Source organism: Tachyglossus aculeatus, chromosome 7, assembly GCF_015852505.1.
Source record: "Tachyglossus aculeatus isolate mTacAcu1 chromosome 7, mTacAcu1.pri, whole genome shotgun sequence".
Lineage (NCBI taxonomy): Eukaryota > Metazoa > Chordata > Mammalia > Monotremata > Tachyglossidae > Tachyglossus > Tachyglossus aculeatus.
The window spans coordinates 41,817,564-41,844,645 of NC_052072.1; the positions used below are offsets into that span (position 1 = coordinate 41,817,564).

The 27,082-nt window shown below is 41.8% G+C and overlaps 1 protein-coding gene across 1 annotated transcript in view; it reads right to left on the reverse strand.

The window, feature by feature from the left end:
• Nucleotides 1–5,671: 5,671 nt before the first annotated feature.
• CLDN16 (claudin 16) overlaps nucleotides 5,672–27,082 on the reverse strand; it is a 35,315-nt gene continuing 13,904 nt past the window's right edge. Inside the window, exons 2-5 of the mRNA XM_038749637.1 lie at nucleotides 15,859–15,961; nucleotides 12,726–12,890; nucleotides 11,550–11,741; nucleotides 5,672–5,966 (exon numbers count right to left, since the gene is read on the reverse strand). Of these exons, the coding sequence (XP_038605565.1) occupies nucleotides 5,833–5,966; nucleotides 11,550–11,741; nucleotides 12,726–12,890; nucleotides 15,859–15,961 (594 nt within the window). The 3' untranslated portion in view covers nucleotides 5,672–5,832. The remainder of the gene's footprint in view (nucleotides 5,967–11,549; nucleotides 11,742–12,725; nucleotides 12,891–15,858; nucleotides 15,962–27,082) is intronic.

The window sequence follows — 27,082 nt, forward strand, 5'->3', positions numbered from 1 at the left end:
ATCCTGGCTCTACCATTTCCCAATAGAGTGGCCTTGGACCAGCCACCTAAACACTCTAGACCTGTTTCCTCATCTGTAAAATGGGGATAAAATATCAGTTCTCCTTCTTTCTTGCACTGTGAGCCCCATATGGGAAAGAAAGATATGGGATCTGAACTGACTGACTTGTATTTATCTCAGTGTTTAGAACAATGTTGATTACATTGCAAGCTTTTAACAAACACATTTGTCTTGTGATATTATTTTCTGGATGATTAAGCCAGATGAAGTAGATTTTATTTTACTACAAATAGCAGACTGGTGAGTCAGTTGACTGTTGCTCTCTACCTCAGTACTAACTACCTGACGATGCTGGAAACATCTTAATTCTTAAAAGTACATAGTGCTACCTAACTGATGAGAAGAAAGAACAGTAATAGAACATAAAACCTAAATGAGTATTCTACTTTTGAGTTTCTAATGCTCTGTTAATGACATAAAGGAAAAGAAGTGAGGCAGTATTGTTCACTTATTTAAGGTCAGATGAGGAATACATTTTAATAACTTAATGCAACTTAATGCATTGTAGCTTTTGGAAAATGAAAGGAAGCTAATTCATAAAAAAGGAAACGTTTTGTAACGAACTTGCCCAAAGCAATTTATATGTGTACTGTGTAGGAAATACTTCTGTCTCCTGCATAACACACTAATCCAGGGTAACTATGTGACATATTAAAGTAAATGAAAGATAAATACTAGTTTCTATTTAATACTAAAGGGAGCTTAAAATAATGTATTCAGGAAGTATTTGAAAACCGCAAGCATCACAGACTTTGCTGTTTCATTGGCAGATTTTTCTTTGGAATTCATTACACAGGGGATAAATTTAAAATTAAAAAAAGGATTATTAGGGCAATATGAGCAGTTTCAAATTCCTCCCGCTCTGATGATTAATGTAACTAAAGTTTGTTTTCAGTTCAATAAAGTGTGCATTATTTTTTTTTGGTCAGGAAGTAAGAAATTAAAAAAGGAATGATGTCAAATAACCATATATCAGGTTATGTCATTATGTAGTTCCTTTTCTTTGCACATGTTTAAGCACATTAAATCAGATTTAAATAGGTTGGGATATTCAGAACCCTTAGTTATCTCAGATAATGTCTGAGTGCTCTCTCCTTGGAAAGATTTGTGATCTTGTCCAGGGCCCCTCTATCTTCTTCTTGGGAAGAGGAGAAAGGAGAAATTACAGGAAAGTTCAACATCAGAGAAAGGCACAGGGATAATTTTTTAACATTAATCAATCATATTTATTGAGTGCATACTATGCGCAGAGCACATTGAGACTGTGATTCAGAATGAGACTATAAGTATTAGGGAAAATACGTTTTTTGTTTTCTTTCTACCACTTAGGTCTTCCCTTTTGCATTTCTATTTTTTGTGTACTTTATTTTGGGGGGCATTTAAATGAGGCAGACCTGCTTCGTGTTTGGCTAATAATCAACTGCACCATAAGGTTGTCAAGCTGTTATTTGGGGAACACAGCCTAACAAGTTGGGGCTATCCAGGCACACTGTCTTCCACAGTATTTTTTTTCATGTAAAAATATGTCTTTTTTACAGTAGTAGCTTTTAAAAATCTCTTCTGATATGAAAAAAATTGGAGCTCTCTAAATGAGGTTCCCAGACAAGTAGCTTGTAGCAGACACTTGGGGAAATGGGATATGGTTCTACCATTCATTAGCACTTGATTTCTTTGAGGTAAAGCTTCCCACCTGAGATCAATTATTGCAGGGCTCAGAGGAAGCAGAAGTTCCAGGATCCATTTTGACTTTCTAGCAGGCTTAATCCAATTCTTCTCTGTAAGGTTTATTACATTAAAAAGTGCTTAGAAAGCCAAAGAAAGATAATTTGGATAGAAGCAGGAAAACATGGATTTTAAGTCATTGTGATGGCATTTTGACAAGGGCTTTGCTCCACAATTCTGGGTATCTTCATTTTTTGGTCTTGTTGAATGATAACAGGATGATTTGCAAAAAGAAGGCAACTCTCAGTGAATTAAACACAGGATTCTGGGGTTTGAAATACTATTTTCACTTTTTGCTGTTGTACCTCTATTTGGTGACTGGAAAAGGGAAGAATAGTTATTTACCAACATCATGTAGCTTCTGGAAAGGAATAAGTGCTTAAAGGAATAAAGAATCCACCCCTTTCTCTCCATCCAAACTGCTACCACATTGTTCTAAATACTTATCCTAATCAGCCTCTTCTCTGACCTTGGTGTCTTCTGTCTCTCCCTGCTCTAGCTCCCTCCCGTCTCTAACCCATACTTCACTCTGCTGCCCAGATCAGTTTTCTTAAAAATCTTTCAGTACAAATCTCTTAGCTCATAAAAAACCTCAATTGATTGCCCATCCACCTCCACATCAAGAACAGCTTGCCATGTGCTTTATAGCATTCCATCAGTTCTCCTTCTCCTACAACCCAGACCACACAATTCATTGCTCTAATACCAACCAATTCTCAGTACCTGGATCTCGCTGCCACATCTTCCTGGAACTCCCTCCCTCTTCATGTCTGACAGTCCACTAGTTCTCTCACCTTCAAAGCCCTCCTGAAACCATGTCCCTTCCAAGAGGTCTTCTCTAAGACCTTCTCTTCTTCATCACTTATGCACTTGGATCTGAACCCCTTAAACATTTGATAGGCACCCCACCCTTAGCTCCTCAACACTTATATACACAACCTTTAGCTCTCCAATTTCCCCCATCTGTCATTAATTTTAATGTTTGTCTCCCCATCTAGACTGTAAGCTTCTTGTGGGCAGAGATTGGGTCTACCACCTCTATTGCATTGTACTCTCCCAAACACTTAGTCCAGTGCTCTACATATAGTAAATGCTCAATAAATGCCTTTGCCTGATTAATTAAGTGTCTCAAAACAATTAGAACTGAAAAAAAATGTCAGGAATCCATCCATTCTAGAATCCTGTAAATGACACCAGGATCCCATAAAGGGTTGTGGGCCTTAGTATTAGAATATCAGAAATAGATGGCTAAAAGCTATTAATAAAGAATAGGACAATTACTTTAAATGTGCTGCTCTTCAGGTTTATACTTAATACTAATAACTGAAAACCAAAAAAAAATCTGGTAACACATTCATTAGCTTTGTATATCTCTGGCCTTTCCAAGTCTCAGTTAGAGGTTAGGCCAGCCAACTTTTATAGTGCATTTATTCATTAGTCAAATGGACACATTTCCTACTCTTGTTTTCAGAAACCTGAGATCAGCTTATTTTTGAAAATGTCATTAATGCATAGAATTATAAAGTCAGAATTTTCTGGCCATTAGATGGCAGTATTGGAGGTTATATTTTAAATGGAAACCTGCTCAACAAAATGAAAAAAAAATCCCCCACACCTGAAACACTTAACTCACTTCCCCTCTCCTCATCAGAAAATAAAATAATTCTTACAGAATATCTTTCTCTTCTAAGGAAGAATCCTAGGAGGACTTTGTAAATCTTTCTTCAAGTGATAATTTTCCCATGGCCAGGTTTCTGTTGCTCTCTTCATGAAAGCTGTGCAAAGTAACATAACCTTTAAATGAAAAGAGGAAAGTTTTCACCAGTTCACTTCCTGGTTCCTCCTGTCTCCCATCTTTTCATCACAGTAATTCCCCAGAGCTCTGATCAAGGTTCTCTACTCTATTCCTTTACACCCACTCTCTCATTCAGAAGGTGAAAGATGCTTAGAAGGGATTGGCTACAGAGGTAAGAAGAGGAGAGAACTGTGTCAGCAAAACCAAGTTTTGATAGTGCTTCTAAGAGAAGAGAATGGTCCATATTCTCAAAAAAGCAAGATGTTAAGGAGAATTAGGATAAAGTCTGTTAGATTTGACAGATAAGAGCTCATTGGGACCTAGGAGAGAACGGACTGAAGAGGGCAAACAGAGTGTGAAGGGTGAAGTAGGAAGGTGCAGGAGAGGAAGTGGAGGCAGCATGTATGCAATGAACAGAAAAAGCAATAGAGGACTTTGGACAGAAATGGAAGGAGGGAGGTAGGAAGGGAGCTGGAGAGTGCACTGGGCCCCAGAGGAGGTTTTTTTGAGGACTGGGGAGATGGCTGGTATGTTTGAAGGCAAAGGGAAGGGAACTATCAGAGAGCAAGTGGTTTAAGGTGGCAGGCACGGGGAAGAAGTTAGGTGCAAATGCTTTTAGGAGGTGAAAAGGGATAGGATTGGAGGCAAATCACAGTTACTATTAACTATTTTCCAGAGTGGCACGGAAAAGCTAGTGTAGTGATGTGCAACACTAACTGGGAGACCGTCCAGTCATATATCTTTCTTTTAGATTGAGCAACATATCGGACAGGGACTATCTCAGGTCTGATTGTTATTGTTTCTACGCCCATGTGTAGCTCAGTGCTTGACACCTAGTAAGTACCTAGTTGATACCATTATTATTAGCTGCAGCAGTCCCTCCTGATTGGACCTGCCACAGGCTCAGCTCATTCCTTTCCCATTGGATGAAAGAAGGGGGGTAGTGAGGGTTGGGAGAGCAAGGGAAAAGTGGTGGAGAATCAAAATATTTCACTGCCAAGGTGGACACAACCAGAGCACTTCCTCTTATTCTCTATGGGGTTTGGGGATGTTTGTGATGGCTGCCTACCAAGAGGACATATGTTTTATTCAGTTTGGGTTAGTATGATTCAAAAACCCTCCAAAGAAACAAAACATCTAAGAGTCAGATTCCTCCAGGTATATACAAAACTTATTTTAATAGTAAAAATGACTCAGGCCATTCACACATTTCAAATATCACCATTATCTTCCAGAACATTCATAAATACAAAATAAATCCCTGAAACAATTAGTAAAAAGAAAATAGTAAATGTCCCTTAATGCTAATATTGGTTTCAAACTTGGTTTACTGGAATGGGTTCTTTAAGTTCAAATCTCACTTTCACAAATACTTAATCCATGGGGGAAGAAAAACTTGGTTAACACATCAAACTTGATGATTCTAATACTTCCTTTCAGAACTTAAATCTCAAATGAATGTCAAGTAGATGATAATGTTAAACAGGTGGATTACAAGACTCATCAAACTTGAAATAAAATTTTATAAGTATCCTGAGCATTTCTCTCCCAGTTCCAATACAACATAGTAACCAAGTATTCTGTTGTTGTTGTAAAATCATAACCATGATAATGTCCTGAATATGAATGCAACTCAATCATTATTCATCATTCTTTAGAATAGATTTTATAGTCACAATAAAGCATATATTTTACAGGAGAGTTGAGAGAATTTGTAGTTTCCCTTCAACAGATTTCTTCTGTTATAAGCGACAAGATAGTAGACAATCTTCAAAATTGGAATTTTGGGGGAATACTCCAAGGTTTTTTACCTTTTATGTCCCAATATTAGTGGGCACTTTGCTGTATTTTGTCTATGCTGTGTGAACGAGTTCAATTCATCAGTCCATCAATGGCATTTATTGAGTGTTTACTGTGTGCAGAGCACTATACTAGGTGCTTGGGAGAGAACAATACAACAGAGTTGGTAGACACTATCCCTGCCCAGTTGCTGGCTTTGATGTTATAGTTGCGATTTAGAAGACTCATTTTTTTCACAATGCTGAATCATTCATTCAACTGAAATTTACAATTGAACCTAAAAGTGTCCTGCAAATTAAAGACCATCAGTTATGACATGAGACTGTAACCTCTGGATTTTTCTGGAGGTTTTGGATTTATTTTTATGAATGAGAAGAATGGTTGCTAGAATAGATGAATATGAATGGATCAGAGAAAGGGGAAATGAGTTTTCTATCGAGGATTTGCACAGATGTCTAAACTCTGGTATCCACTGCATACATTTTGGCTGTCTCTGTTCGAGAGGGTTCATATGTCTTTGCTATTGATTTTGCAGCAGTTGAATATGATGTCCTCTTGGAATAAGAGTAATGTCTTCCAGGGCCAATATCTATTTTGAGAAGACAAATAAAAAAGTTAATAGATATGAATTTTTTTTTTGCAAGCACCAGAATTACACAGCTGTATCTCTGCCTGGCTCAAAACCCTCAAAACATTCTCAGTCCCCAAACCTGCTAATGCTTGCCCCAACCCTTCCAATATTGCTTTTGCTTGCCCTGAATCCAAAACTGTCAGTTGCCACTAATCCATCAACCAATCAGCCATATATATTGAGCACTTACTGTGTACAGAGCATTGTACTAAGTGCTTGGAAGAGTGAAACATAACAGAGTTGGTAGACACATTCCCTGACTACAAGAGCTAGCAGTCAATAGGAGGATATAGATATTATTAAAAATGAATAAATTACAGACATGCATATAATTGTTATGGGGCTGAGGGAGAGGTGAATAAATGGTGCAAATCCAAGTGCAAGGGTGACACAGAAAGAAGTGGGAGAAGAAATGAGGGCTTAGTCAGGGAAGGTCTCTTGGAGGAGATATGTTTTGAATAAGGCTTTGAAGGTGGGGAGAGTGATAGTCTGTCAAATATGAGGAGAAAGGCTGATTCAGGCCAGAGGCTGGACATGGGCGAGAGGTTGGCGGCAAGATAGATGAGATCGAGGTACAATGAGTATGTTGGCATTAGAGGAGTGAAGTTTGTGGGCTGGGTTGCAGGAGGAAATCAGGAAGGTAAGGTAAGAAGGGGAAAGGTGATTGAGTGCTTTAAAGCTGACGGTAAAGAGTTTCTTTTTGATGTGGAGGTGGATGGGCAACCACTGGCGTTTCTTGAGGAGAGTGGGGAAAAATGGACTGCATGGTTTTGTAGAAAAATGATCCAGCCAGCAGAGTGAAGTGTTGACTGGAGTGAGGAGAGACAGGAGGCAGGGAGGCCAGTAAGGAGGCTGATACAGTAATCAAGGCAGGATAGGATAAGTGTGTGGATCAATGTGGTAGCAGTTTGGATGGAGAGGAAAGGATGGATTTTAGTGATGTTGTGAAGGTGGAACCAACAGGATTTAGTGATAAATTGAATATGTGGGTTATTTTATTTTACTTATTTTATTTTACTTGTACATATCTATTCTATTTATTTTATTTTGTTAATATGTTTGGTTTTGTTCTCTGTCTCCCCCTTCTAGACTGTGAGCCCACTGTTGGGTAGGGACTGTCTCTATATGTTGCCAACTTGTACTTCCCAAACGCTTAGTACAGTGCTCTGCACACAGTAAGTGCTCAATAAATATGATTGATTTATTGATTGACAGAAAGAGTCAAGGATAATGAGATTACAGGTTTGTGAGTTAGGAAGGAGGGTTGTGCTGTCTTAAGTGATGGGAAATTCAAGGGGAGGACAGGGTTTGGGTGGAGCTCTAGTTGGACATGTTAAGTTTGAGGTATCAGTGAAACATCCAAGTACAGATGTTCTGAAGGCAGGAGGAAATGTGAGGCTGCAGAGGAGAGAGATCAGGACTGGAGATATAGATTTGGGAATCATCTTCATAGAGGTGGTAGTTGAAGCCATGAGAGTGAATGAGTTTTCCAAGGGAGTGGGTGTAGATAGAGAATAGAAGGGGATCCAGAACTGAACCCTGAGGGACTCCCATAGTTAAGTGATGGGAGGCAGAGGATGACCCCACAAAAGAGACTGAGAATGAGCAGCCAGAATCATATTGAAATGTCCAGTGTGTCTCTGTATCCCTCTAAACTGTATGCTTATTGCAGGCAGGGAATGTGTCTGCTAACTCTGTTATATTTTACTCTCCCAAGTGCTTAGCACATTAATCTGCACATAGTAAGTGCTCAATAAATACCATTGATTGATTTATATCATTCCCCCTAATGTTCCTGGTGTATTTGCTAGGGCCAAGTGCAACTGGATTCAACTTTCAACAGGTAGATTCAAAGTTATAGGATCAGACACAGTCTCTGCCCCACACAAGGCTCACAATCCTATATCCATTTTACAGGTCAACAAACTGAGGCCAGAGAGATTGATTTACTTGCTCAAGGTCACAAAGCAGGCCAGGGGAAGAGCTGGAACTAGAACCCTTATCTCCAGACCCCTGGATAGTGCACTTTCCATTAGGCCACAACCTTCCATGAATGTGGCTTGCCAATCTGAGTATACTTTAGTAGCCTGGAGCAAAGCAATTTAGTTGGTGACTCTGAAGGAACTTTGGAGTTTGACACAAATAAGAAGTGAGAACAAACTTGATGGAAGGTAAATCTTTGAGGTAGGCTGTGTCAGAGCTGAAGTATCTGGAATATCAGAAGAGATGCTAAGGATTCAGGATGGGGGATCTAACGTGGCATGAATACATTTCAACCTGTTCAGTGTGTGGACAAGCAGAGAAAGAATACCATTCTGTGGCCTGTCCATTTTCTCCACATTGTTTTCGGGGTATGGGGTGGATCATTTTCACTTTCATTGGTTTTTCTTTGCACATTGATTCATGTTTACCTGACCATCAGAAATCATTTCCTCTTAACTGTGCTCTGCTCTCCTTCACATTATTGCCACACATCTCCCTAAATGAACTGACAGTTTTGAACTGAATGTGAAATTACAATTACCAGGTAGACACAACCTCTGAAATATTCAGGAGAAAACGTTCAGCCTGCTAAAGCATAACATGCTCACATAAGTAATTCATTTAGAAAATTATTGGAGATTTCTCCCAAGTGAGATGGGCTTTTTCAGATATATTTTCACTTGGTATACCTGGTTCTGGTTATAGTCATGACTAAGACACAAACCCACATGTTAACATGCTTCAAGATAAAGAGCCCCAGTTTGATTTTTTAATCAATCAATCAATCAATCAATCGTATTTATTGAGCGCTTACTATGTGCAGAGCACTGTACTAAGCGCTTGGGAAGTACAAATTGGCATCACATAGAGACAGTCCCTACCCAACAGTGGGCTCACAGTCTAAAAGGGGGAGACAGAGAACAGAACCAAACATACCAACAAAATAAAATAAGTAGGATAGAAATGTACAAGTAAAATAAATAAATAAATAGATAAATAGAGTAATAAATATGTACAACCATATATACATATATACAGGTGCTGTGGGGAAGGGAAGGAGGTAAGACGGGAGGATGGAGAGGGGGACGAGGGGGAGAGGAAAGAAGGGGCTCAGTCTGGGAAGGCCTCCTGGAGGAGGTGAGCTCTCAGCAGGGCCTTGAAGGGAGGAAGAGAGCTAGCTTGGCGGATGGGCAGAGGGAGGGCATTCCAGGCCCGGGGGATGACGTGGGCCGGGGGTCGATGGCGGGACAGGCGAGAGCGAGGTACAGTGAGGAGATTAGTGGTGGAGGAGCGGAGGGTGCGGGCTGGGCAGTAGAAGGAGAGAAGGGAGGTGAGGTAGGAGGGGGCGAGGTGATGGAGAGCCTTGAAGCCCAGGGTGAGGAGTTTCTGCTTGATGCGCAGATTGATCGGTAGCCATTGGAGGTTTTTGAGGAGGGGAGTAATATGTCCAGAGCGTTTCTGGACAAAGATAATCCAGGCAGCAGCATGAAGTATGGATTGAAGTGGAGAGAGACACGAGGATGGGAGATCAGAGAGAAGGCTAGTGCAGTAGTCCAGACGGGATAGGATGAGAGCTTGAATTAGCAGGGTAGCGGTTTGGATGGAGAGGAAAGGGCGGATCTTGGCAATGTTGCGGAGCTGAGACCGGCAGGTTTTGGTGACGGCTTGGATGTGAGGGGTGAATGAGAGAGCGGAGTCGAGGATGACACCAAGGTTGCGGGCTTGTGAGACGGGAAGGATGGTAGTGCCGTCAACAGAGATGGGAAAGTCAGGGAGAGGACAAGGTTTGGGAGGGAAGACAAGGAGCTCAGTCTTCGACATGTTGAGCTTTAGGTGGCGGGCGGACATCCAGATGGAGATGTCCTGAAGGCAGGAGGAGATGCGAGCCTGGAGGGAGGGGGGAGAGAGCAGGGGCAGAGATGTAGATCTGGGTGTCATCAGCGTAGAGATGATAGTTGAAGCCGTGGGAGCGAATGAGGTCACCAAGGGAGTGAGTGTATATTGAGAACAGAAGGGGACCAAGCACTGAACCTTGGGGAACCCCCACAGTAAGAGGATGGGAGGGGGAGGAGGAGCCTGCAAAAGAGACTGAGAAAGAACGACCGGAGAGATAAGAGGAGAACCAGGAGAGGACGGAGTCTGTGAAGCCAAGGTCAGATAACGTGTTGAGGAGAAGGGGGTGGTCCACAGTGTCAAAGGCAGCTGAGAGGTCGAGGAGGATTAGGACAGAGTATGAGCCGTTGGATTTGGCAAGCAGGAGGTCATTGGTGACCTTTGAGAGCGCAGTTTCCGTGGAATGAAGGGGACGGAAGCCAGACTGGAGGGGGTCGAGGAGAGAGTTGTTGTTGAGGAATTCTAGGCAGCGCGTGTAATTTAATGGCTCAATTGTCTACTGAAACACTAATTCATTATATGACACAACAGATAAAATTGTTCTAAACTGCCTAGACTTGTTCAAACTGATTTATACAAGTTTATTCTCATTTCAGTGACAAATGTAATATAAAGCAAAATTCTAAAAGAAATTGAATTTTTTTTAAGAAAAAATAAATTGGGTACTTTAAAAACTAAAAGATAATTTCAAGGTGATCACTAAGATTTGGGTTTTACTGATCTCCAGTGAGAATTGCTGGAGTTCTCTGAAATGAGGATATCCCATTAAGGAATATACCCACACTGGAGTTTCATGAGTATTACAGGACAATACATCAATCAATAAGTATTTACTGAGGCTTATTCAATGAAGAGCACCGTACTAAGTGTTTGGGAGAGCACAAAAGAAATGATAGTCATGAATGACTCCTGATCTCACCAAGTTTACAGTGTTGCTGGGGAGTCAGACACTAAAATAAATCACATAGAAAGAAGCAATAAAGCATAAAAATATGTGCATACTGCTAAAGGTTAGATCAGAAAAGATAAATACCCAAGTGCTTAGGAACTCTGATGTCACTGAGAAGCAGAAGGGCCTATTGCAAAGAGCATGGGCCTGATTGTCAGAGGACCTGGCTTTCATTCATTCATTCATTCAATCATATTTATTGAGCACTTACTGTGTGCAGAGCACTGTATTAAGCACTTGGAAAGTACAATTTGGCAACAGATACAAACAATCCCTACCCAACAATGGGCTCAGAATCTAGAAGGGGGAGACAGACAACAAAATAGACAGGCATCAATAGCATCAAAATAGATAAACAGAATTGTAGATATATACACACCATTAATAAAATAAATAGAATAATAAATATGTCTAACCCTAACTCCAACACTTGCCTACTGCATGACTTCAGACTAGTCACTTAGCTTCTTGGGCCTCAGTTACCTGATCTGTACAATGGGGATTAAGACTGTGAGACACTTGTGGGGCAGGGACTAGGTCCAAACTAATTATTCTATAACTACCTCAGTGCTTAGTACAGTGTCTGGTCCCTAGTAAGCATTTAACAAACACCACCATCCTGATTTGAATTATATAGTGGAAAGTATAGGAGAAGGTATAGTGCTCTTTCATTTGAGTTAAGTATTACTTTGTGGGATTGTTTTTGTTTTCTTTACCTTTAAAGAGATGAAAGCAGCAGGTGAGCAGTGCCCCAGCCAAGAGACATCCTAGAGAACCAGCCATTCCAAGCCAGCAGGACCAGCCAAATTTATACTGAATCCCCAGAAACACATTGTGAAAAACCAAAGAGGTTCGTTCCACATAGACATCAATGGCATACCACACTGACCCAATGATCCCTGGAACACCTGTGAAGAGTGAGAAAGTGGAAACAGATGTGAGAGTTTTCTAATGCATAGAAAGTGCATCACTCCCCTGGGTTAAATGTCTCCCTAATGGTAATTTAATTGATTTTAACAGGAGCAACTGACTGACTTACAGAGAATCACAGAGATTGAAGATACAGAACATTTTTGCCTTTGCCTAGTATCTAATGGAAAAATACATAGGCTCCATAGTCTATGTTATTTTATCAAATTCAATGAATTGGTCACTTGTCTGGATGGGTGCCAAAATGCCTGAAAGAACCAATACTTTCTTACTCAGCATCATCCCTGATTCCAGCTGGCTCCATTTATTTCAGTCTATTCTAGAAATTCCTCAGCATTTGTGTGTCTCCTTGTACAATATGTTTATATGTTCAATCTGTTTAGGTCGTTACATCACTCTGTTCATACATTTCCATCACATATGTTTTATGTATCCTTATTTGTGTTTGGCTGGACTCTCCTGGTAAATTGTAAACTTACTGGAGATACAGGCAGGGACTATTTCTATGTCTTTGGCATCTAGTACAGTGTTCAGTTCCCTGTCCACAGTGGGAGGGCAGAGTTTTATTGACTGGTTGGGTGATTAAAGTGGAATACCATGCGAGTTTGCACCTTTTGTTCAAAAGTGGGTTTGAGAGAACAGGGAGTTGATTTAGATGGCACTGAGAAAAGTTCAGATGAGCATTTTTCAGTAACTCTTCTCCATTCATTTATTTTAAAGACTTTTTAAAAATAGAGGAATTAATATCCATTTCTTGCTGATCTATTTATGCTTGATAAAGAAATTCCACACTATCGATAATGAATCACTGCAGCATCTCCAAACTACACCAATGAAGCAGCATTAGAAGCTGACATGAATATTTGCTTTGTACCTCAACCTCATCTCCACTTCCTCCCCTATAGTATTCCCCTCACTTCACATTCTGGGTAACATGTCCATTCTAACTCACACACCCATACCTGCTATTAACATTGTGATGCCAGCCACAAAGCAGAGCCGGTCTTTGATGTTAGGTTCATCGGGGAGGAACTTCACACAGTCAAGTCCAAGGAGCAGAGTGATGAATCCCAACCCAGACAGAATATCTGCAGTAATCATCAATGCTCGAGTTCCCACCAACTTCACTGAAAGACCAGGGCAGGTTAGAGCACCGTCAATGAAAAAGAACACTTTGGTTGGTTCCCATTGAGATCGTTTTAGAAGACATCCACCCTCTGTAGCCATATATAATCCTCCATAGACAAGGTCCCCTATAAGGCTGTAAACCAGCTGTGAAGATTAATAATGGGACAGAAACCCAGAACCAGAAATAAAGTTAAAAAAGTTGTAAACATAACTGTACATTTTCAGGCTTCTGTTGCTCAATGCCATTGGCCACATTTTCCCTTTGGCCCCAGGGAGTGGACCTTGGCCAGTTAGATATTGTGAGAACTAATTCAGGAAATTATTGTGGTTTAGGTGAAAGACATCTATATGCAAAATGGTTCTAACCTGGACATATTTATCAAGTAAACTGATGCAGTAATCCTCCAATCCTCTCTCTTTAAGTGTGGTATTTCTTGAACCTTTACTACATGCCAAGCACTGTGCTAAACTCTGGGGTATATACAAGATATTCAGGATGGACACAGTTCCTGTTCCAACAAGAAGGATCCTAATGGATAGAGCACAGGACAGGTAGTCAAAAGGACCCGGGATCTAACCCTTGCTCTGAAACTTGCCTGCTATGTGACCTTGGGTAAGTCATTTTACTTCTCTGTGCCTCAGTTACCTCATCTGTAGAATGGGAATTAAGACTATGAGCCCCATATGGGACAAACTGTGACCAACCTGGTTTACTTGTATCTACCCCAGCATTTAGTACAGTGCCTGGCACATAGTAAGTGCTTAAAAATGCCATAAATACCAATAATACCAATAATAATAATAATAATAACAATACCATAAAAATAACTATAAGGGAACACTGAAACATGATGCATACAATTTAATGTCTGCAAATGCAAGTGATGCCTTCCCACATACAGAAGGAACAGGATATACCAAAACAATCCACAGAGAAGAAAGTACTTCACCAACTCAGTGTTAGATACCACTAAATGATGGTGGTTGCCTGACCAGTGCATTTTATTAATGAATGTAGCTGGTTAGGGCATTTCAGTCCTTCTACATCATAGAGCTTAGAAGTTTAAAGAAGAGCCAAGCATCTAATTATCCTTAAATCAGGAAAAAAGGAATCCTTTAGATCCCCAAGTGATTGAATCTTAACCTAGTTGATGTCACTAAAATAAGACACAAGCATCCAGTGCTTAGAAAAGTGCTTGGCACATGGTAAGCACTTAACAAATACCATCGTTATTATTTAAACACTGTTACTTATTGGAAGTAGGTCAAAGTTGGAGGTATAGAAGCCTCTTATTCACAAAATGTGAATAGAAGAAATATCCATAAACCAAAGATCTTCAAACTAGTCTTAAGACTAACAACCCATAGCATTCTAAGGAACCTGAAACAAAAACAAAACATATTTATAACACCCCAGTTTCAAAATTACTTTGAACTGCTTTAGAATCCCAAAACTTTGCGATGCAAAGAAATACAACCATTCAGGTTTAAGCAGATATATGTGAGCTTAGAAATGTCTCTGTTTAAAAGGTGAGATTGTGAGCCCCTTATGGGATAGAGACTGAGTCTAACTATTTCATACCTATCCCAGTGCTTAAAACATTGTTTTGGCCCATGATAATCTCTTAAACATCATAATGAAATTGCACATAAGTACGTTTTGATACTATATTAATAGTGAATAGTCCCCAAGCTATTTTATTCATCAATGCACACTATTTCTTCAGTAATGATCTTTTTATGGTATTTATTAAGTGCTTATTAGAGAGAAGCAGCTTATTAAAGAAGCAGCATGGCTCAGTGGAAAGAACCCGGGCTTGGGAGTCAGAGGTCGTGGGTTCTAATCCCGGCTTCGCCACTTATCAGCTGTGTGACTTTGGGCAAGTCACTTAACTTCTTTGTGCCTCAGTTACCTCATCGGTAAAATGGGGATTAAGACTGTGAGCCCCACATGGGACAAGCTGATCACCTTGTATCCCCCCAGTTCTTAGAACAGTGCTTTGCACATAGCAAGTGCTTAACAAATACTATTATTATTATTATTATTGTCATTATTATTATGTGCCAGACACTGTATTAGGCACTGGCAGAGATACAAGATAATCAGGCTGGACACAGTCACTGTCCCACAAAAGGCTCACAGTCTTAATCCCCATTAAGTTCCCCAGAGAAGTTGAGTGATTTGCCCAAGATCACAGAGCAGACAGGTGCTGGAGCAAGATTAGAACCCAGGTCCTTCTGACTCCCAGGACTGTGGTCTATCCACCAGACTTTGCTACTTCTCTGGTTTCTTGTTAACAAAGTGTTTTTAATTCAACTTGACAATTCTTGATTTCAAAAATCAAAATTGATTTTTGTTTTGTTTATCGTGTCCCCAACTCCTAGAAATTAATGATGGGAAAAACCCAATAGAATACACAGTATTTAGAATATGTATTTCACCTCTCTGGAGCCAGAAGCAATTATTTTTCTTTAAAAATGCTTTCTGACATTCAAGTGAGCTATTTAAACACAGACTCTGCTAAATACATATTAGTATGTCTTATGGAAACAAGAGAAAATGCAAAGGCAAATATTTAAGAACTGAGGCAGTTGAGGAGCGAAAACATGGGTTAGGAGTCCTGGGTTTCAGCCCTGCCACTTACCTGTTTTACCTCAGACAAGTCCCTTAACTTCTCTGGGCCTCAATTTCCTCATCTGTAAAATGAAGACAATATACCTGTCCACTCAAGGTGGGACAGGAACTGTGTCTGTGTCCAATCTGATCATCTTGTATCTAACTCAACATCTAGCATAATGCTTGGAATAGAGTAAGGATACTGAGAATATCATCACTAGCAAGTGAACTCAATTTGTACATCCTTAACCACAAATACTCCAAATACTTTAATGATTAAAAGATCAGTCTATTTAACTATACCAGGTAACTATCTTTGCCCCTGATGAAAATGTCTATATCATACATACATGGATGCTCAGCAAGTATGGAGTCATATTCATCACACGTTCTAATTCCATCAAAAGCATTTGTGACGCATTCCCACCAGAGGCCACGGCATTTTGAACTCACCTAGATGCGAAAAGAGTGCAGAAGGGTCATTCAAGTCTGACTAGAGAGAAGGCATACACATTGAGCTCGTTGTGGGCAGGGAATGTGTCTGTTCTATTCATTCAATCGTATTTATTGATCAGTTACTGTGTGCAGAGCACTCTACTAAGCACTTGGGAAGTACAAAATGGCAACATATAGAGACTGTCCCTGCCCAACAACGGGCTCATATTGTTACACTGTACTCGCCCAAGCACTTAACACAGTGTTCTTCACCCAGTAAGTGCTTAATAAATATGATTGATTGATTGATTGAGAACTTGATTATTGAATGCGCGGGTTACAAATGTGAGCAGGATTCAATTTACTGCAGGTGCGTTCTTTTACAACTCCTACCCTAAGAACCTCCTGGTCCCTAAGGAAATTTATTAACTTTATGAATATTTCAAGTGAATTTAGTCATTGTCAGTAGAGACTGGGCTAGATGATAGAAAATAAGACTAGGCCACTGAAGGTGCCCAAGGATACCTACCATTGAGACATATGCAATGTCACATGTGTCACCCTGGGCACCTAGTATTACATGATGGTGTCATCAATCCCATCTTGCAGAAGTACACCAAGTTCATTTGAATCTAGAACCCTTCCAAGCACTTAGTACAGTTTTCTGCACACAATAAATGCTCAATAAATATGATTGGTTGGTTGATTGTTTTCTCTGGAGAGAACGCTAACCCTAAAACTGAATGAGGATCACTGTGTTTCCCCCCAGGTCTCTCCAAACAGCAGAACTCAGTAGCAGCATCAGTAGTAGGAGGCTGAGGGTCTAAAATTAAAACATTGCCCCCCAGTACTCTATCTGTACCAGGCAGGGGACAGACAAGCTGAAAACTGGGCTACCCAAAATAAAACCAGGAACTGCTCACATTAAGCGGCTTCCCTCTCCAACTCAGAGGTGGGTCTGGATGGGTCATTCAAACACTAATATGGAATAGATTTGCAGATTCCTTGCATTTCCTATCTACCTTTACAACAAATCTGGCTGACTATCCAGCTAACAGTTAAGGGCTTTTGCTACTATACTTTTTGCTAGTTTTTGATAGATTTTTACCAACAACACATCAACCCCATCTTGTAGAAGTACACCAAGTACTTTTGAATTGAGAACCCTCCCAAGCACTTAGTACAGCATTTGTTATAGATCTTGGAGATGGGCAATTTCCTCTGAAAGAGGAATCCTCTAGCCTATCTCTAATTCAATCAATCAGTGGTATTTACTGATCATGCACTGTGTGCAGACCACTGTATTAAGCATTTAGGAGATTACAATACAATAGAGTGCTAGACTTGATCCCTGCCCATCATCTAGTGGGGGGAGACTTTTAAAATAAATTACAGATAGGGAAAAGGGTAGCTAGCCCCTTCTACTCATGAAAACTGAGGTAGCTCCTCCCCAACTCTATTTCTCTCACTTCTTCAGCTCTCGCTTCTCCAACTCCCTCACTCCTGCTTGTCCTCTAGCCTGGAATTCCCTCCCCACTTGGATTCACCAGACCAAGCTCTTCCCATCATCATGGACTTCTTATAATCCCCTGCTCCCAGGAAGCATCCTCCCCTGATCAATTCACAACATTTTAGTCATGTCAACCCCATTGCCACTTTTGAATTGTAATCCCACCCTCAGCACTTATGTTTGTATAATAATAATAATAATAATAATGATGGCATTTGTTAAGTGCTTACTATGTGTCAAGCACCGTTCTAAGCGCTGGGCTAGATACAAGGTAATCAGGTTGTCCCATGTGGGGCTCACAGTCTTAATCCCCATTTTACAGATGAGGTAACTGAGGCACAGAGAAGTTAAGTGACTTGCCCAAAGTCACACAGCTGATAAGTGGTGGAGCTGGGGTTAGAACCCACAACCTCTGACTCCCAAGCTTGTGCTCTTTCCACTAAGCCGTACTGCTTCTCTATGTGGATTTAATAATGATAATAATAATAATAATAATGGTACCTGTTAAGTGCTTACTATGTGCCAAGCACAGTTCTAAGCACTGGGAGAGATTCAAGTTAATCAGGTTGGACACAGTCCCTGTCCCACATTGAGTTCACATTCTTAATGCCCGTTTTTCACAGATGAGGTAACTGAGGCACAGATAAGTTAAGTGACTTGCCCAAGGTCACACAGCAGACAAGTGGTGGAACCAGGATTAGTACCCATAACCTTCTGACTCCCACGCCCATGCTCTATCCACAAGACCATGCTCATTTCCTCATTTCATCAGTTATTCCATCCTGACAATTAAACTATCTGTTATAAACTTCTCGTCCCCCCTGCTCCTAAAATTTGCAAATAAGTTCTGTCTCCCTTATTAGATTATGAAGCTTCTTCAGGGCAGAGAGTCATGTACCTCGCTCGTGTTGTACTTATCCGCACATTTAGTACAGAGCTTTGCACTCACTAGATATTTCATAAATACCACTGATTGACTGAAGGGGGTATGCAGATGGTGGTGGAAGGGGTAAAGTACTATTTAGCATTCATGGGATCTGGGAATAGGCTGAGAGATAAGGATAAATTGTCTTTGACAACAGAATCATTAATCTGATCTTCACAAGGGCATCTTCCCTGCCAATGTTCATTTGCAATTTAAAGCTATGTTTGGAGTTGCTCTCCTTGAGAAACCCAGAAATTCAGAAATCCAGAAATGAAGAGTCAGATTAGAAAACAGAGACAGATGCTGCAAGGGGAAACATTCACTGCGGAAGTCTGCCTTCATTTACACCCAATGTATATTAAGGACCAGTAAAGCATGGCTTTAAAGACTTCCCCTATAATACTATACTAGTTTTTATTGTGAAGGGCAGAACTTTTGTTAGGTTCATATTGCAGTAAAAATTGTCTGTGCTCTAAATCACATTGCATACAAATTGAATACAGAATAGACCACCGCAGTGCAGATTTCACACAAACTGTTCTGCCAACATTCCTCCTAAAAGGACCACCTCAAAGAAAACGAGGCAATTTCTAAAGTTATTCCTTCTCCCCTATAAGAATATCAGCAAAAGTTAAAGATGTGATGGGACACAGAATGATGAATATTAACTCAATTCACTGAGGGGCACGAGATGCCAGACTTTCTCTCAGAAGGTCTGTGCACTGCATTCAAACTGTCCACTTAGAGATAAAAAGTGACATGAGTTTTCCCTTAATATATCTATAAGTGGGAAGTCACCGTGGCTTTCTCAGGGTTGTAAACATGGCAAAAGAAAACAGTTTTGGGTTTTCTTGGTAGAGCACATGCATATGGAACAAGTTAATATTCTTGCTTCTTCTGACAATTATGCATTCACATTACCATGGAAATTCAGGAATAGTTTTCTAAGGTCTAAACAAGAATTATCTTGGGAAATAAGACCACAGATTTGATTTCAAAGTACTAATGTGCTTCAGAGATGGGCCAGCAGTGGTGAATCAAGGTAAAAGGTTTGAAATTGGGAAGCAGTGGGAAAAGGTAGGAAAGAGAAGGGAAAACTTATTCTCTTGAAAAAGAAAGCCAGATAAGTAAACATATGCAAGTAAGTTATTATTCAAGGTTCAGCAGTAAAAAGGATGTATTTCATAACAAATAAAATTTGAGATATTGCATTCTTCCTCCCAGTAGTTTATATGACATCTGGTGTCATGATATTAAAAGTCATTAAGGTAGCCATAAAGCCCAGTTTTTACCAACATGTTCCAGGAATGGGCTCTGAATGAATAGGTTTGGTTCAAATATAACTCAAATTGTACTCAAAACTTCAAGCACTGATTTCATGTTCACTACGAACACCATTTGTTTAAATCAGTTTCCATTTTTTTTAAACAGCCATGAACTTGTTGGATATATTCCAGAAGACAGGGCCCTTCTTGGAATCCACTGTGGAATATCAGGCCCAGGAAAATCAGGAAAAATCTTGCCAAGAAGACAACTCCTGTGAGATTTAGCATACCAGATCAACAAATTGGGAAGGAGGGATCATGTCTGGAAGTTGTACCTTGACATCTCTCTTAATGGATCCAGCTGCATTAAATGTTTGGGAAAGTGAATTGTGGTCTAGCAGAAAAAGATTGGGCCTGGTTATTAGGGGATCTGAGTTTTAAACCTGGCTCTGTCAATTATTAACTCTGTGACTTTGGGCAAGTCATTTAACTTCTCTGTGCCTTGTTTTCCTAATTTGTAAAATGGGTATTATATACTGATCTCCCTCCCCTTGATGTGTTTACCAACTCTGTTACATTGTACTCTCCCAAGTGCTTAGTACAGTGGTCTGCACACAGTAAGCACTTAATAAATACAATTGATTGATTAATTGATTGATCAATCTACCCCAGACCTTAGTACAACACTTGACACATAGTAGGCACTTAGTAAATACCACTGTGATTATTATGATTACCGGCTCAGCTATGGACTGACTCTTATTTATTCATAGGCACCATCCAGCTGTTAGAGTGACAGGGGAGTTTCTGTTCAATAATGAGTGTGACATTTGTTAAGTGCTTACTGTGTGCTAAGCACTGTACTAAGCTCTGTGGTAGGAAACAAGATAATCAGATTAGACATAGTCCCTGGCCCACATACGGCTCACAGTTTTGGGAGAAGGGAGAATAGGTATTGAATTCCCACTTTACAGATAATCAATCAATCAATCAATCAATCGTATTTATTGAGCGCTTACTATGTGCAGAGCACTGTACTAAGCGCTTGGGAAGTACAAATTGGCATCACATAGAGACAGTCCCTACCCGATAGTGGGCTCACAGTCTAAAAGGGGGAGACAGAGAACAGAACCAAACATACCAACAAAAAAAAATAAGTAGGATAGAAATGTACAAGTAAAATAAATAAATAAATAAATAAACAGAGTAATAAATATGTACAACCATATATACATATATACAGGTGCTGTGGGGAGGGGACGGCGGTATGGGGGGGGGATGGAGAGGGGGACGAGGGGGAGAGGAAAGAAGGGGCTCAGTCTGGGAAGGCCTCCTGGAGGAGGTGAGCTCTCAGCAGGGCCTTGAAGGAAGGAAGAGAGCTAGCTTGGCGGATGGGCAGAGGGAGGGCATTCCAGGCCCGGGGGATGACGTGGGCCGGGGGTCGATGGCGGGACAGGCGAGAGCGAGGTACAGTGAGGAGATTAGTGGTGGAGGAGCGGAGGGTGCGGGCTGGGCAGTAGAAGGAGAGAAGGGAGGTGAGGTAGGAGGGGGCGAGGTGATGGAGAGCCTTGAAGCCCAGGGTGAGGAGTTTCTGCCTGATGCGCAGATTGATCGGTAGCCATTGGAGGTTTTTGAGGAGGGGAGTGATATGTCCAGAGCGTTTCTGGACAAAGATAATCCGGGCAGCAGCATGAAGTATGGATTGAAGTGGAGAGAGACACGAGGATGGGAGATCAGAGAGAAGGCTAGTGCAGTAGTCCAGACGGGATAGGATGAGAGCTTGAATTAGCAGGGTAGCGGTTTGGATGGAGAGGAAAGGGCGGATCTTGGCAATGTTGCGGAGCTGAGACCGGCAGGTTTTGGTGACGGCTTGGATGTGAGGGGTGAATGAGAGAGCGGAGTCGAGGATGACACCAAGGTTGCGGGCTTGTGAGACGGGAAGGATGGTAGTGCCGTCAACAGAGATGGGAAAGTCAGGGAGAGGACAAGGTTTGGGAGGGAAGACAAGGAGCTCAGTCTTCGACATGTTGAGCTTTAGGTGGCGGGCGGACATCCAGATGGAGATGTCCTGAAGGCAGGAGGAGATGCGAGCCTGGAGGGAGGGGGAGAGAGCAGGGGCAGAGATGTAGATCTGGGTGTCATCAGCGTAGAGGTGATAGTTGAAGCCGTGGGAGCGAATGAGGTCACCAAGGGAGTGAGTGTAGATTGAGAACAGAAGGGGACCAAGCACTGAACCTTGGGGAACTCCCACAGTAAGAGGATGGGAGGGGGAGGAGGAGCCTGCAAAAGAGACTGAGAAAGAACGACCGGAGAGATAAGAGGAGAACCAGGAGAGGACGGAGTCTGTGAAGCCAAGGTCAGATAACGTGTTGAGGAGAAGGGGGTGGTCCACAGTGTCAAAGGCAGCTGAGAGGTCGAGGAGGATTAGGACAGAGTATGAGCCGTTGGATTTGGCAAGCAGGAGGTCATTGGTGACCTTTGAGAGCGCAGTTTCCGTGGAATGAAGGGGACGGAAGCCAGACTGGAGGGGGTCGAGGAGAGAGTTGTTGTTGAGGAATTCTAGGCAGCGCGTGTAGACAACTCGTTCAAGGAGTTTGGAAAGGAGTGGTAGGAGGGATATGGGACGATAACTAGAAGGTGAGGTGGGGTCAAGAGAGGGTTTTTTTAGGATGGGAGAGACATGGGCATGTTTGAAGGCAGAGGGGAAGGAACCAGTGGAGAGTGAGCGGTTGAAGATGGAAGTTAAGGAGGGGAGAAGGGATGGAGCGAGAGATTTCATAAGATGAGAGGGAATGGGGTCAGAAGCACAGGTGGCCGGAGTAGCACTTGAGAGGAGGGAGGAGAGTTCCTCTGAGGATACCACTGGGAAGGATGGGAGAGTAGCAGAGAATGTTGAGAGCCGGGGGGTTGGAGAAAGGGGGGAAGAGACTTTGGGGAGGTCGGACCTGATGGATTTAATTTTGTTAATGAAGTAGGAGGCCAGATCGTTGGGGGTGAGGGAAGGAGGAGGGGGAGGAACCGGGGGCCTGAGAAGGGAGTTGAATGTACGGAAGAGCTGGCGGGGGTGATGGGCATGGGTGTCAATAAGGGAGGAGAAATAGTTTTGTCTGGCAGAAGAGAGGGCTGAGTTAAGGCAGGAAAGGATAAACTTGAAGTGAACGAGGTTGGCATGGTGTTTAGACTTTCGCCAGCAGCGTTCGGCAGCTCGAGCATAAGAGCGAAGGAGGCGGACAGTGGCAGTGATCCAGGGCTGTGGGTTAGTGGTGCGAGAGCGGCGAAGGGAAAGGGGAGCGAGCGAGTCTAGCTGAGTAGAAAGGGTAGAGTTGAGAGCAGTAATCTGATCATCAAGACTGGGTAGAGAGGAGAGGGCGGCGAGGTGGGGTGTGAGGCGTTCCGAAAGATGGGTGGGGTCCAGAGAGCGGAGATCTCTGTGAGGGAGTAATACGGATTTACAGGGGAAAGGAGTGTGAGTGAGGAGGCAGGTGAGAAGATTATGATCAGAGAGAGGGATCACAGAGTTGGTGAGGGTGGACACGGTGCAGCGGTAGGAGATGATGAGGTCGAGGGTATGACCAAGTTGGTGAGTGGGTGAGGTGGGGTGGAGGAAGAGGTTGGCAGCGTCAAGGAGAGATAGAGAGATAAGGAAATTGAGGCACAGAGAAGGTAAGTGGTTTGCCCAAAGTCACACAGCAGGCAAGTGTTCAAGTCAGGATAGTAGCCAGGCTCACTGAATCCCAGGTGTGTCCTCTTTCCATCAGGTCATGCTGCTTCTCGAGCAATCAATCTATGGTAGTAATTGAACATTTACTGTGTGCAGAACATTCTACCAAGTGCTTGAGAGAATATAATATAATCATGAGGATACATGATTCCTGCCCACAAGGAACTTGGAGTGCACTCTACCAAGTGCTTGAGAGATTACAATATAGTAGAGAAGGTAGACAGTTTCCCTGTCCATGAGGAACTTGCAGACTAAATGTACTTATTGCTGAGGGAGAGCACTGTATCACTGGACCTTCTCCATCTTTGGCCTCTAACAAATACGTCCTGGGACAACTAGCTATTGATGGGAACACGGACAAGCCAACTCAGCTTGGAGGTCAAAATATTCATTCCCCATCACTGATGCTTCCTGACCTCAGCACCCATCAACCACTGACCTCCTCCAGTATACAATCTCAGTTATATATCTGATTTTTCAATAATAATTGTGGCATTTGTTAAGCTCTTTCTATGTGCTGTACTAAGTGTTGATGTGGAAACAAGCAATTGGGTTGGAAACAGTCCCTGTCTTACATGGGGCTCACAATTTCAATCCCCATTTTACAGATGAGGTAACTGAGGCCCAGAGAAGTTAAGTGACTTGTTCAAGGTAACACAGCAGCCAGGCGGCAGAGCCGGGATTAGAGCCATGACCTTCTGACTCTCAGGTTCGTGCTCTATCCACTATGCCATGCTGCTTCTCTTAAAAGTAATTCAGTGTGCATATTCAGACATTCTTACCACATATGAAAAGAATGTTTCTTCACTCAAAGGAACCATAAACAATGCCATTTTCAAGGCTATTGATCATTTACCTGCAATGACCATATTTAGAAAAACAATGAGCTCATTAGAGGAAATAAGGAATCTCATTCCATTAGGTATTAATGCTTAGGGCACACTGTTAGATTGCTTGGTATTCACACTCATAGCGGTACGTGAGAATAGTGGCTGTAATTAACTAAACTCTTGTGTTAATGTAGTACTTACTAGAGACACCCTGAAAGGTGCCTTTGTGCAGGGAAGACAAGGTTAAAAGCCTTTATCACATTAAACATATTTTAGAGTCTGCTTTTTTTCCAGATGAATACTTTTCCATGGTGAATTCTTCCATGGTTGAGGGGCTGGAATTAATACTATCCACGGGGAAACTTGATAGCAAAGCCCTTGAAATCTGGAATATTGGAACTGTCAATTTTAGAGGAGTACCCCACAGGAAAAAGAACAGCAAAGAATATGAAGAATTGTAATGCTGATGTCAGACAAGTCAGCACAGGTGAAAGGTGATGGGGTTGACCATTTTGAAATCCTTTGTGAAAGAATTAATGGCACAGATCATTTTAAGTAGAACCTGACCTATTCATGGCATAGTTTATATATAAATGTATACATTTATGCAAATATAAAGATTTAAACCTATTCATAGTATAAGCTTCCTCTTCATTACTTATAAAGGCAAGATAATTCTAAAGGAAGGGTTGGTTTAATAGGAAATTCTCAACTCTATTATCTAGCCTCTTGAGGTTGCTGTCAGAATCGACCAGGGCTTGTTGTGGGGCTCGGTGTGAAACTGCATAGTTATAATATTGTATAATATCGGGTTCAAGGCTCTCCATCACCTCGCCCCCTCCTACCTCACCTCCCTTCTTTCTTTCTACAGCCCAGCCCGCACCCTCCGCTCCTCTGCCACTAACCTCTTCACTGTGCCTCGGTCTCACCTGTCCCATTGTCGACCCCCGGCCCACGTCCTCCCCCTGGCCTGGAATGCCCTCCCTCATGCACATCCGCCAAGCTAACTCTGTACCTCCCTTCAAAGCCCTACTGAGAGCTCACCTCCTCCAGGAGGCCTTCCCAGACTGAGCCCCCTCCTTCCTCTCCCCCCTCCTCCTCCCCATTCCCCCCACCTTACCTACTTCCCCTCCCCACAGCACCTGTATATATGTATATATGATTGTACATATTTATTACTCCATTTATTTTACTTGTACATATTTATTCTATTTTTTTTTGTTGTTAATATGTTTTGTTTTGTTGTCTGTCTCCCCCTTCTAGACTGTGAGCCCGCTGATGGGTAGGGACCGCCTCTACATGTTGCCAACTTGTACTTCCCAAGCGCTTAGTACAGTGCTCTGCACACAGTAAGCACTCAATAAATATGATTGAATGAAGGAATGAACGAATGAATGAATCTAGACTCTAAGTTCCTTGTGGGCAGGGAACATGTCTACTGGCTCTATTTTACTATATTCTCCCAAATGCTTAGAAAAGTGTTCGGCACACAGTGAGTGCTCAATAAATATCACTGACTGATGAGGTGACTTGGTCTTCAGAGGGGAAGAATCCCACCCCACTACTCCATACCACCATCGCTGACCCCAAAGACCCTTTCAAACTGGGCCATTGTCCCTGTCAGGAAGCAGGAAAGGCAATGGGGTGGTCTGAGCCAGAACATGGCTGTATCCAGAGCAGAACTACCTCTCAGAGGGAACTGCCCAGATCAGAGGATCTGTAAAGGTGGAGGGGGTGCCAGGCCCCTGGCATTACTGCTCACAGTCAGGGGAGGCTCCAGGCAGCTGTGGTGTCATTGGTTCAGAGTCAGGAGTGGCTCTTCCATCATCTCCCTTTCCTCCAGCCCTCATATGGTTGAAGAAGACAGTGGTGGTTGTGTTTTTCCCCTGAGAAACAGACCCCAACCCACAGTCTGTACAATATTTACAATATGGTACATTGTGTGTCTTCACTGGTCATCTATCCAGTCACCATATGCTTTTTTCATTTGTTCATTTGTTTGATTTAAATATTTATAAGTGGGCTTCTCTAGAAATGTTTTTGTTCTACTTTTCCATGTTCTTCCAGACTTCCTGAATTCTTCAGGAACATTCCCTCTCTTAAAGTTGTACGGAAGAAGGTATTTTGCACACACACATACACACAGACAGACCTGCTCACAGTGAGATTTTTATTTATATCCAAACAAGGCTGACATTACTAACATACCTTGCATATCATCTGCGGGAAGCAGCATGGCCTAATGGTTAGAGCATGGGCCTGGAAGTAAGAAGGACCTAGGTTCTAATCTCTGCTTTGCCACTTGTCTGCTGTGTGACTTTGGAAAAGTCATTTAACTTCTCAGTTACCTCATTTGTAAAATGGGGATTAAGACTGTGAGCCCCATGTGCGACAAAGACTTTGTACAATCTGAATAGCTTGTATCTACCCCAGAGCTTAGAAAAGTGCTTGACATACAGTAATAACTTAACAAATACCATTATTATAATTATTATTATTATCTGCAGGTAAAAATTGCCACTTGCACAATTTACACTATTTGTCTCCCTATTATATGCCTCGCTCTTGCTGTCTCACAAATGTCCACTGCTCTTCCACACCATTTAAAATTTTTCTTCTTTGGGTCTATAAATCCTTCCTTCTAACCTTCCTGTTTACCGTTACCTGGATTTAGCTCACTATAGAGTGGCCATTTGGGTATTCTATTTTCATCAATTTTTTACACAGAGCCCACACAGTGAAGTTGTGAAACTCTCCTAATAATGGTTTGCAGAAATAGTGGCAATGCCAAGCTGGTGGCAATGTTAAACCAGAAATACACTGAACAAATCAGAACAGACTGAATTCCAGAAAGTGATAATGTTCTTAAAGGGGTATTGAAACTGGCA